The 13,115-nt window shown below is 38.8% G+C and overlaps 1 protein-coding gene across 3 annotated transcripts in view; it reads right to left on the bottom strand.

Moving 5' to 3' along the window:
- fam131ba (family with sequence similarity 131 member Ba) overlaps positions 1 to 13,115 on the bottom strand; it is a 44,929-nt gene that overhangs the window by 2,724 nt on the left and 29,090 nt on the right. For 2 of the 3 annotated variants that reach the window (XM_072675790.1, XM_072675788.1), the window contains 5 exons: positions 10,874 to 10,976; positions 9,010 to 9,225; positions 7,950 to 8,090; positions 3,623 to 3,921; positions 893 to 1,150 (listed from right to left, as the gene is read on the bottom strand). In XM_072675790.1, coding sequence (XP_072531891.1) covers positions 893 to 1,150; positions 3,623 to 3,921; positions 7,950 to 8,090; positions 9,010 to 9,225; positions 10,874 to 10,976 — 1,017 coding nt within the window. The remainder of the gene's footprint in view (positions 1 to 892; positions 1,151 to 3,622; positions 3,922 to 7,949; positions 8,091 to 9,009; positions 9,226 to 10,873; positions 10,977 to 13,115) is intronic. The other variant, XM_072675789.1, reaches the window with a different exon arrangement.

Genomic DNA, 13,115 nt, shown 5'->3' on the forward strand with positions numbered 1-13,115 from the left:
GGCAAAAATATAACTTCTGGTTAAATAAAAGTAAATTTAAGTCAAACTTTGCCAGGGGTATGAATACTTTCGGGCATGACTGTATATATATATATATATATATATATATATATATATATATATATATATATATATCTGCCAAAAAAGTTTGATGAAGTTTGTTTCTTTATTCTTAAACTAGAGCTATGAGAATAATGTAGCTTACAAGTTAGCTAACCTATAGCATTGTCACTTGAAATAACCACTAATCATGTCTATAAATACTTGAGTTTCATAGTCAACATGCAGATTAATGCTACAGAGCAACATATCAAAATGAGCTCTGTATTGAATAGCAGAATATTAATTTTAGTAAATTTAGATGTTCCTATTTTGATTTGTTGCCATTTATATTTTTTTAATTAAGAAAAATTAAATAGAAAAATAACCAAACATATTATTCCTAAAATATTAACAGTTTCCGTTTTTCAGGATCTCCGTTTTCACTTCTGTAAGATTAATCAAGCTTCCAGATTAGCTGCATAGCTACATCATTACACCTTAAATGGCATTAAATTATTAGGTACTCTTTTTTATGTGGTTCCTGATACTGTATGGCATGCTGCTATTTATTAAAATGAATAATAGACATCATAGTCTGTTAAAACTTGAATTTTCTCTGTAATGATGCCCAATTTTAGACTTTAGACTTTAATTCTTCAACTATATTTGGAGGGTAAAACATGTAGATTTGACTTTTGGCCTAACCACTGCTTTAAAGCAACACTTTGATGTTTTTGTAGAGAAACATTTTGTGTGATTAACTAAAAGGATTTACACTCTACCTCCAGGACTGGAGTTACCCACCACAGGTTTATAAGATATGTTAAACTGGTGAATGTAACACACACACCTTGGCTTCCTCCTCTTCTTGCTGCTCAAGAATGCATTCATTTTCTATAACTAAATCATCCCCATATGATTCAGGCATCCCCATTTCTGCCAAGGTTACACCCATGTGTCCCATCATCTCCACCTGATGGGGCTCCACCTGAGCTGCTGCCCATAAATCGGCCAATCGCGGGTGAGTGGGTGGGCCCAGGCTATGAATGGTGCTGTTGGGCGTGGCTTGCAAGGAGTGGGAGGCGCTATGCAGCCGATGTTCCAGTGACTAGAAGAAACATAAAAAAGAATCACTATTTAAATAATCAAAAGTAATCAAAAATGCCTTATCATTATTTTATTCACAGACAGTCTTACTGGTGATAACAAAGGAATAATGTAATTTGTTAAATACCAGGTCTCACCTGGTAATTTAAATCCTTGTTTGTCTAAGGCAATGATCTCTTCTCTATTTGGACTCAATTGACTTCATTCTTAACTCCATATTTCTAACATGCGACCAAACATCACAATTATATTGGGTGTGTTGAGCTATTACTACTGAAAATGTCTAACATTAGAATCAAGTGCAGCAAATCAGCTGCAAATTAATAGAACATAGCTAGAGAATATTGTGAAAAAAAAACATGTCTCATTGAAACCTCTGACATTTAGTTTGGTTTGCTTCTGATTGTTGAAGTGAGTGCTAACACCAAGGCAATGTCCACAGATCTCTCTAAGGCCTTTATATAAAAAAGTCGAAACATTAGAGGCTGAGAAGTGATTTAAAAGGTCAGAAAAACAATAAGAAACCAGACACTTCACTGTCCAGAAAATAATTTACTAGTGAAGAACATTTAAAACAACTGCCAACATGGCCTGGTTGGGCCACCCTAGCAAGTTCTGTCCAAGGGTAGACCGCAAACTGCGTAAAGAAGTTGTCAACAATTTTGAAATGTCAGCACAAGACCTACAGGTAGCTCAGTATATCATCTAAAGCATATAGCCTTGGTGTAGTTGTTGACAACCAATTATATTTCTAGGCTAATGGATAATTTGATCATTTCTCTCTAGGGAGGCCACACAGGTGCTTATTCAGTTTCTTGTAAGTCTCTTGAGCACCTACTACAACTCACTCCTGGTTGGTCTTCCAATGTGTGCCATAATGCCCTTGCATATGATCTAAAATGCAGCAGCACAGCTTATCGAACCCTTTTATTGGCTTTCAGTAGGAGCTGGCATCAAGCATAAAACCTTGAAGCTGGTCTACAAAGCCAAAAAAGGTCCTGCACCTCCCTTTCTGATGTCAGTGGTCAAAACGTGATACATAACTTTGTGCTTCATGTACGGCTTAGCATGACCCACAATCTCTCAGGCCGCATGGAAGACAGGAAGTGTCCAGATAATTATCAATCTTGGTACTGAGGTATAACGAACTACCCATAATTGTCTTTGAGCATCTACTAAACCCCCAACTCTTTTAAGAGCACTTAATAAAACACTAATATCTATTATAGCCTTTATTGCAGGGTTTGCCTTCCTTAGTAATGTCTAGAAATTGATACATTCATGTTTTTGTGTGGCATACACATGTGAAATACAGAGGCTACACTGCAAGATGCAAACCACAAATCATCTGTGAAACATTGTGAAAGGGGTGTCATCGCTTGGGCTTCTATGGCTACCACAGGGTACTGGCGCCCATATATTCATTGTTGATGTAACTGCTGAAGGCAGAAGCACAATGAATTCTGAGATGTATAGCCACATCTTATCTGGTCAGGTTCTAGTAAAGGCAAAACAAGTAAAAAAGTAAAGAAGAAGAGAAAATAGCATTAGAGGCCTGGCAAAGCAGGGCTGGAAAAGCATGTGTATTAATATATATGCTACCTATGAATTAATAGTTCAAAGAAACACTTTTAGCAAAAAACTTGAACTTCATTTTCTAAGGTTTATGGGTGCTTGTTTATGCACAGCTATGCATGACCCAATTTCAGCCAAGCTTTAGCTGTTGGATAGACGGCCTCACATTTGGCCCTAGAATGCTTTGGTATACAGAGGAGTTCATGGTCAACTCAATAACTGCAAGGTGCCTAGATCCTGTGGCTGCAAAGCAAGGCCAGATCATTACTCCTTCACCACTGTGATCACTGTGGTGAGGCTTTCTTCTAGCAGTCCTTCCAAACAAGCCATACTTGTTCGGTTGTTTTCTAATTGTACTGAACTTGAACAGTTCAGGCTCTACAGTGAGGCCTGTAGAGTCTACGATGTAGCACCTTTTTTTTTTGCAATTTCTCTGAGCAATGCATGATCTGACCTTGGGGTGAATTTGCTAGAACGGCCACTGGAACTGTCTTTAATGTTTTCCACTTGTGAATAATCTTTTTCATTGTAGAATGATGGACTTCAAACTGTTTAGAAACAGCCTTATAACCCTTCCCAGATTGATGGGCTGCTTCTTAAAGATCACTGCTGATATTGTTCCACCTTGGTATTGTGTAATGTAACACACATTTGAATGCTCCAGACCAGCAAACTGCCAAAACTTCTGCTGGTCACACTTGTCAATGATCAGTTTATCACCGCATTTGATTAGCACCACCTGGCACCGCCATCTAAATAATGACACTGTATGACGTGTCATGTGTTTTTATTTTTTAAGACAGATTTTTTAATTATTATTATCTCCTAATATGTACAACCATAACATGCTTTTTACATGATTATATATGGTCTGTGTGTGAGTGTGAACTGCTCAGACCTGCTGTTGGTACTGCAGTAGCTGCTGCTGCTGGTACTGCTGGAACTGCTGCAGCTGTTGTAAGTGGCTCTGCTGCTGCAGTGTCAGCTGCTGCTGCTGGGACAGATAGTGGGTAGAGCCATCGTAGCCCTCTCCAGAAGCCCCGCCTGCCATTATGTAGGAGCCAGCTGCAGGGGAGGCCATGCCGGAAGGCTCATTGCTGATTGGCTCCCAGGCATCAGAGGAGGAGAGGCAGTAGAGGCCCTGCGAGACATATGTGTGAGGCCACACTTCTGCAGAGGAGTGATGCAGTGGTTGATCTACAGTACAAGGAAAAAAATATTAACATAAGAAAGGGTAGCAACTGTCAAAATATATAAAAGGATGAACATCCGGATCCCCAAATGGCAGCAACATTTTATTAGTAGTGGTGTGTACTGAAAAATGTGCCTTATTGAATGTTCTTGACTTATTTCCATATGATTATAAATAAATAGATTTTATGTAATCTATATGTGGAAAGGATGGACTCATTGAACAGAGTACATACATAACATTATTTTAGTGCACTGATATGAAGAGGGGGTTTACCCAGGGCACCACACAACTATACTGCCATTATCTAAATGTGACTTCATCCATCAACCAAAAAAAGAAGCTCTGATAAAACTCAAAAAGCAAACCTGCAGAACAACAGGGATGGCGTTACAGAGCATTACAAAGATACTATGACGTTCAGACGTGTGTTGAACACTGGAGGAGGGAAGTGGTGCTGTTTTTATTACCTTCCTGAAGCTGAAAAAGTTTTGGCTTAAACTATGAGGAAGACCACACTCACAGCTGAACAAGGTAATTATTAACAGGCAGGCAGATTTTGCTGGCTCTAAAGAAAACTGTATTTGGATTACGGTATTTTCTAACAAACATTTTAAACAAATGCTAATTAATGTAGGACTATAGCACTAGGTCCTCTAAAATCTCCTCTTTATTATATATTAAAACCTGCTGCTTTATTGCCTAACCACTAAAAAGTCCCTAACTTGACAAATGTGGAAATGGCTTCCAGAATTATTATTTTTTTATTAGCTTACACTCATATCTGGTCCATTTTCAAACATGTCTTCAGTGAACATCTTGTAAAGTCAGTATATTTATAAATGTTTTCAGAGGTACTTATCTGTGTGCCACAGTTTCCTTAATGCTACTGGGATATTTAGTCTATCAGCACATGAATCCACAAACTACCTTAGATAGACCATAGAGAGACTGAGCTGAATGTTTGGTGGACATTATATCATAAAATACTATGTTGGAACACAAGCATAAAGATGTTTGTGTCTATTAGGCTCTAAAGACTCGAAGCAGAATAATAATTAAGAAACATAATTTTGTCATGCAATTTCCCATAGAATAATCACTGGATTACGGATTAGATATATTTTTTAATCAATACACTCTGACTGAACTGTGGCTCAAAACGCCTCTCCCCACTACACCATTCTGCTCTTCAGCCCTAAGCCCTGCAGCTGCCGTTTTCCACTTTTTGGCTCTGCTACATTTCCATGCTCTAAATAAAGCCATGTCGAACAGTGTCACACCTGTCAAACAGGCTGGATGCAGCATCAGTCAAAGCAGGGTGAAGAATATAAATCACGACAGCAGATATATGAAACCCCTCACAGCGGTAAAATATGGAAGTGTGGTTATGAGTTTGCTGACAGTGGTGTCAGGCATTGATCAGACTTATGGTGTCTGAGGCTTTCTTTACTATATAATGAGATTTTGGCCTTTTAAAGCTGAATCAATATTGTGCATGTGGAAACAATGGATTTATTACAGGGATATACTTATGCTTTGCAATTTGTGTTGTGTAGCAACAGGGTTTTGTTAGGCATGAAAATATGACTTTGGACTATGGAAATCATTTCTAGCCTGACAATATGTACATTCAGACATGATGGTGCAGTTCCAGAGAAGGCATGAAAGGATAATAAAGGTCTACATATTCCATTTGTAATTGCAAAAATACATGATTTAAAGGACATTTGGGGTCAGGTTCTCAGACATAGATTAGGCCTAGTCTTGGAGTTAAGCACTTATATTTACACTGTGTGATCTGTGTCATTCTAATGCTGTTGCAATCAAAATCTTTGCTTGTGAGTTAAAATCTGTGCCTTTATGCCGTGCCTCATGGCAGTCGATTTAGTGCCATTGCAACAAAAGGCAGCCTACGCAAAAGTTCTGGCAGCATCAGAAGCTTTTGTCTAAAAACAGCCAAAGTGGTGCAGATTGGGAAAATGCACAACTCACATGTCGGATTACAAATATGCCAGTAAGATGAAACCCAAATTATTGAGAGTATGTGGCACTCAAAAGAAGATTGAGCCTCATTCACCAATGTCTTCTTAAAATCCATGTACACAGTTTCACAAAGATTCTGACCTTCAGTAGTGTACTCTGATTAGAAAGTTGTTTCAATTTTGAGAACAATGAGAACAATTCCGTGGTTAAGAACACATGTTGAATCTGATGTAGAGATGTTGCTAACACTTTTCTCAAAAACAAATTTAAGAAAATTCTTGGGAAGACTTTGGTAAATCTGGTCCAGTGTTTTGTGGAACAGTAGTAGCAATCACAGTCACAAAAGACCACATGGTGACTAGGCCCAATCACAGTCAGAGCAAGGTCCCAGAATAAACCACATGTTGATTACAACCAATCACAGTTAGGGGGAAGTCCCAGAAAAGACCACATGTTGATTAGAACCAATCGCAGTCAGAACAAGTTCCAGTCAGGGTGAGGTCCTAGAAGCAACCACATAATTATTAGGACCATAGAACAAACCACATGGTGATTAGGACCAATCACAGTCAAGGGGAGGTCCCAGAAAAGACCACATGGTAATTAGAACCAATCGCAGACAGAACAAGTCCCAGTCAGGGGGAGATCATAGAACAAACCACATGGTGATTAGGACCAATCACAGTCAGGGGGAGATCAAAGAACAAACCATGTAATGATTAGGACCAATCACAATCAGGGGGAGGCCCCAGTACAAACCACAAGGTGGTTAGCACCAGTCATAGCACCAGTCACTTCCTTGCTCTTTTGATCTGATCCAGTGTCTGATTTGCTAATAGAGTCCAGAAATACAATTTAAGGCAATCTTAAGAGTGTGTCACAAAGCCAGCTCAACATACTTTTAATCTGACCTGGCTTAGCTAGCCTCACTAAATAACACATTTCCCCATCACACTTAATCAATGTCATGAAGGCAGATACTAATTAGTCAAGTCAGGATTTAGCACAGTACATGCCTTTTTTCATGGCAGAGAAGCTTCACATGCTGAAATCTTAGTTGCGTGCCAACAAAACGCTCCACAACAGCTGCTTGAAACAACACATGGATTAATTGGCTGCTTATTAATTTTTTTATATTTTATTATATCATTATACTACATAGTTATGCTAAAACATACAACATAATGCTACATCCATCTCAGATTATATTAAAAGTGCTTTAACTTCAAGAGACAACATAGAGTTTGCAGATCATCCTTTTTATTACTGAATTCAACTTCATTAAGGTGCCCCTGCTGCTAACACAGGTGTACAGCGGCACATATGCAGCTTGTATGATCTTCATAACTTCAGATCTCCAAGCACTGCCAATAGAATGGCAGGCTAAGGTCACCAAGTCCAATGCCAAGCATTGTTAGTGGGGTATGAAGCTCCACAGTATCCCTAAGCCATGAAGCAATGATACATTTCTCCAAAGTAAAGAAGACCCATCTAATACCTTTGTGATGAGTTGGGAGTACCAGAACATTAGCTCTTGACCTCATTAATAGTCTACTTGTGACTGTATGCAATCAAATCAAGAAAATGTTCCAACATATAGTATAAAGCCTTGGGAGTTGGGACTGTTACTGCAGCATAAGCTTCTGTTATTACTTTTTTTATGACAGTGCATCCAACAATAAAGACAGCATTATGCTTTATTTATGCAGTGGTAGAAAATGTCGTAGCACACCGAAAGCTCCAGTTTCAGACTTTTATGGAGCCCCATGTGGAAATGTATCTCAACTATGGGGTAAATCTAAGTTACAGTGGACACATGAATGGAAGCCTCTGAATATGCAGTAGTACCATCAGTAGGTTAATGTTAAAAATTGTGAGGTTAAATTGAATGTATTTAATGATCTGCTGGGCAAAACAGTAGCATGCCTTCCTGTCAAATGATTCATTCTTCACATCTAATTTGATGTGAAAGTGGAATGAGGTAAAACTAATTCTGACTGTCAGGCATGCCTGCCCAACGTGTGATGGACATGCTTGTTATGTTTACCTCTGCTGGTGATGCTCTCTTGGTTAACTTCGCTGAGGTGGGCCACACTGCCCTGGTTGGAGTCAGCACAGAAGCTCTCTCCATCCATAGAGTTCCATGCCAGTAATGTAGCTTCAGAGATTGCAAACTGCTGCATCACTCCTGTTAAAAGAAGAAGTAAAAGGTGGATCATCACAGCCTAATCAAGACAAAGATTAAATTATCCTTTTCTCTGATGGAGGAAATGGAAGAAGATGCCCTTGAGGCAATATGTTAATTTCTCTCCTGACCAAACAATGAGGCCAAATCTGAGCACATTTAGAAGTCCTATTCTGTCTAGATGTGAATCTAGACAGAATAGATAGAATATTATTGATTCTGAGGAACAATTTAAGGTTAGCTGATTTAATTTTTGGCACTGTTATCTATGCTTTTATTTAAGACATAAGTGAGTCTCAAGGAACATAGATAGATAGATCAAATATTAAAATAAATATAAAATACTAACTAAATACAGCTTAAAAAACACTGTCCCACTGAAGACTTACCTGAGAACTGTAAGGTCCTAATATCATAATTAACATGCATAATTGACATTCCTCTGTCCAACACACCAGTGAAAAGAAATGAGTGAAACCGACTCTATATTCAGTCAGATCCATAAGAATTTGGACAGTAACACAAATTTTGCTTCTGTACATTACCTCAATAACTTGAAAATGAAGTCATCAACATTTGCTGCTTAATTTAAATGGGTTAACAAATATTGCATTACCTGTTTAGGAATTACAGCCATTTTTACACAGTCCCTCCATTTTTACTAGACAGTTATCTGCTGAGGAGATCATTCATCCCATCCCCTCATTTGTGGGGTCTTTTCTCATGCAGCATTATTGGGCAGCTGAGCAATGCTTGGAGGAGAGCACTACCTGCCAATTCTCTTACATCAGCTAACAAACACCTGCACAGACTAGCATCCCGCTGAGAGATGGGGGGGGAGAGGAAGGGCTATTCTACTCAGCAAGACAGAGCGAGGCCATTTGTGGCCCAAGGCAATCCATTTTTTGTTAAATTATTTTACCGGCTGCCATTCGTGCCTCCTTCTCGCCATCACTCAGGTCACTGTAGGCATCATTCTCCAGTCTCCTTTCTCTCTCGCGGTGCAGGTTGTGACCTGATCTTCCAATTGGTCCAGCAGATGGTTTACCCCAACTCTGCCACTCTATCATATGGGCCACACGTCCTTGAGCCATAGCGGTGGGTTTAGTTACCTTGTCCTTCATGGACCTGGTCACCCCTACAGGAGGAAACAATCAGGGTGTCAGTGCGGTTACAGGTCGGGACTGTGTCTGAATTGTTCACTACACACCGACTCCTAGTAGTGTAGAATTCTCAATGGCCATGCTAAATGTTGCATATTGCAGTATGCGTGGTAGGCATATTTTTATCTGAGAAAAGCCAACTAGTAGGATGCACTATAGTGTAAAGAATTCAGACACAGTCAGTATTTCTGCATGCAGGTGCAGAATGGAAGGCAATGAGGGAGCAGGGCAATGCATTACAGGTAATGTAGTTTTTTCTTTCAGTCATCAGGTAACGGACATATTAATTAAACCTAAATGTTAAAGCGGAAATTTATCATTTAATAATGTTAAGATTAACAATATTTAGAGTGATTCAGTGTATATATTACATGTCTATTACATTATAGTTATAATAGGTAATAATAGTAATAATATAGGTAATAATAATTACCTATTACTTATTATACCGCATTATAAATGGACTGTTAGTGCATTCAGTGTCAGTAAAGTCAGTGTCTATCAGCTTGGTTTGGGGTGCGTTGTGTCAGTATGTCGTTTACTATGTATTTTCCTATCAAACAGCAGACTGGGGCTTAATTCTCCATCATGTATTCATAGCAAAGACACACATGCACTGTGTTATAAGGAAGAATGTTCAGAGACACCTTCAGATTTACTACTACTTTACCAAATCAACATTACGTATTTACTCTGAAGACACATTGGGGTTCACAGGTGGTTTAGATAATAAATCCAATGGCTATATTTGGACTGTAGGAATCACAACCCCTGGTTTCCACCACCACCACTGTAAAGCAGAAGTTGGAAAGGTTCCCTGTAATGAACTATTTTACCAGAAATGACTTGAAATGACTTTGTTTACATCTCAGTGACTGAAATATGGAGGCATGTAGGACAATCAGGGAAGTGCAATAAGGGATCCCTTATTTATGGAATTAGGCCTATTTAAAAAAAATCTCGACCCTTTATTCTCCTTTTTTTATTTTTCATTTGTGGATAATTAGATATTGGAGTGCAGTGCAGATCCAAGATCAGTGCCGATTACTACTGCAAACTCTTGATATTTGCCATGACAACATACTGTTCCACGCAGCCTGTTATGGCAATGAGTGATTTTTATTCTTTCAACAGTGTATATATAGATATATATATATATATTTATATATACATATATGTACACACACACACACACACACACATACATACACACATGAGTACATAGAGAAATACCCATCGCACACCACAAAATGCACCAACAATTTACTGAGCACAACACTGTAGACTTCAAACTTGCACACTGGACAGAACCCACAACCGTAGTACAGTGACACTATTCACCACATGAACCACTGAACACCCAAAAGACTTCCCAGCAGCAAGCCTGTGGTGATGGTTTGTGCACTTACGTCAACTATTCGTTTGTGCTCTTGTTGGATCTGATTGGTCTTTCATCAATGGCAGCAGTGGCCATTGACAGGCCCTAATTAATGGTGGCAGGAAGTGAAACTGGAAGGGAGAAGGGGGGGGGACCCACAGGGGCAGCCATGTTGGCTCCACTCTCCATCTCCTCCTCTGGAGCCAACATGGGGGCGGTTACCAGCTACCGGGACAGACACACACCTGACACACCTGACAGAGAGGACTTAGCCAGAGCTCCTATCCCATAGGCGTTGGAGTTCCGCTTCAGACGAGGCAAGATGGAGGTGGTGTCCTCCATAGACAGCTGAGAGAAAGAAATGCCATAAAGAAGAAAGAAAGAAAAAAAGAAAGAAAGAAAAAGAAAAAAAGTTCATAATGCCATTATTATCATCCATACCCACTAGTAGTTCCATAATAATTTACTGTGGGCCCTGAAAGCCCATGTCACTGATTTCTCTGAAAAAACAATTCTTTTCAGTTCTCAAATGAGACTTAGAAAGAGTATACTAAATAGTATAAATACTGAGAACAAAATACATTTTAAGTCAACTAGTTCCATTTTAATGCCTTTCATCTCTGAATCGTACAATCAGTTCATTAATTTATAATGTTGCAATATCCAATTTTTTCATGTATCCATCTGTAGATTCTAACACTCAAACTTTCACTCAAACGCCCTGATTTGTATTACAAATAAATATAAATTCTTCAGTAGGGTTACAGTAAAATGTAGGGTTATAGTAAAATGAATATAATGCATTTAAATAATGTTACAGTAAATACATCATAATACAATAAACATATCATCACATTGATGTGAATTATCAGTCAAAGCAACAGTCCTATGGTGATTTTTATGGGCTGTTATCGCTAGTGAAATCCCTCTTTACTTTCGCACAGCTTATCTGTGTTGTTAGAGTATTTGTAGTTCTAAAGCACAGGTCTATATATCAGCATGTGCTCAGAAAAGCAAATCCACTAGAACTATAAATCCACACTGAGAGCTCATTTATTTCTCATCTCACCATATCTCTTCCCATCTTTGTGTTTGAGCACAAGTCACCAACCCCTGTGCATCACAATGTATTATCCTTGGTTCTGACTGTAGTGCTTCACGAAAGCCAAAAGACAGGGAGGATCGCAGATAACACAGCATGGCCTTCTAAGAGGCTTTTGATCTGTAGCTTAAAAGCTGGTGAGTGAAAGTATTTAAGAACACTGTAGTCAGTTTTCTCCAGTGTTTTGAATACTGACCACATGACATCTTCAAATCATCAACAAGTACAAATTTCCATTTAAAAGTATAATATAATATATATATATATATATATATATATATATATATATATATATATATATATATATATATATATATATATACATATATACACACACTCCATATACACTCAGGCAAGGTGGTATCTGCCGGGGGGGTGATTCGAGATTTCAAAACTAAAACTATCAGACCACCGCGGTACCAAACTGTTGATTTGGTCAATCCTAACATTTCTGCTATCACTCTGATAGATTTGGCTTCTTGATTTTTCACTCTAGTGATGACCATCCCTTGCAGTGGCAAATATTTGGACTGCATATTGAGAGTTCCCAATGCAATGCAATTGCATTACATAAACTTCAGACCTTTTATTTTCTTACTTTGTTACGAAATACCAAGGTGAACAGATCACACCTGGCCATGGAACTGCTTTTCAGTTAGCTGTCTAATTACTTTTGAGTCTGTAACAACTGAGGGCCTGTTACAACAAAATGGCTATAAACGATTCTGCAATATTTTGATAAACCCATTTAAATGAAAGCTGGAAAAACTTCAGTCTCATTTTGATTGTTTTCTTTCATATCCACTGTGGTGGTGTGCAGAGGCATAATTAGGAAAATGGCACCACTGTGCAAATACTAACGGACTGTCCGAATTTCCTCAGAATCATCAGCTCTATGTGCCGCCAATTGTATAAACCTGTTTGGTATAGCATAGCACAGTGCAGCCTTTGGGATACAGCAGACCTGGATTCATTTCCCCAACCTCGGGAAGCACACTTACGCTATACTAATAAGAGATGCCTACCTTGCCCAAAGGCCTACAATCATTTTTTGTTTTGGTTCAACCTCTTTCCACATGCCCACAAGTAAAAGTCAGTTCTTCATTTTAATCTACTTTTCTCTATTGCTAAGTTTCACTTCCTTTTTTCCTCTAAATTGAGTCATGTTCAATTCCCATCCACCAGTTTCTCCTTATCACACACGATGCTGCTGCACTGGGAGGGTAAGGGCGAGTCCCATGAAGCCAGCCAGCAATGCAATGTAATTGGACAGTTCAATGCTCTGCTGCCTGTCCTATGCTGTTGCGTGAGCTAACAGGAGGCCGCTTTGGCTTGCCAAGCACTGGAGGACAATCCTAACCCCCTAGAAAGAGCAAGACCAATTC

The sequence above is a fragment of the Salminus brasiliensis genome, chromosome 3 (assembly GCF_030463535.1).
Source record: "Salminus brasiliensis chromosome 3, fSalBra1.hap2, whole genome shotgun sequence".
NCBI classification, from domain to species: Eukaryota; Metazoa; Chordata; class Actinopteri; order Characiformes; family Bryconidae; genus Salminus; species Salminus brasiliensis.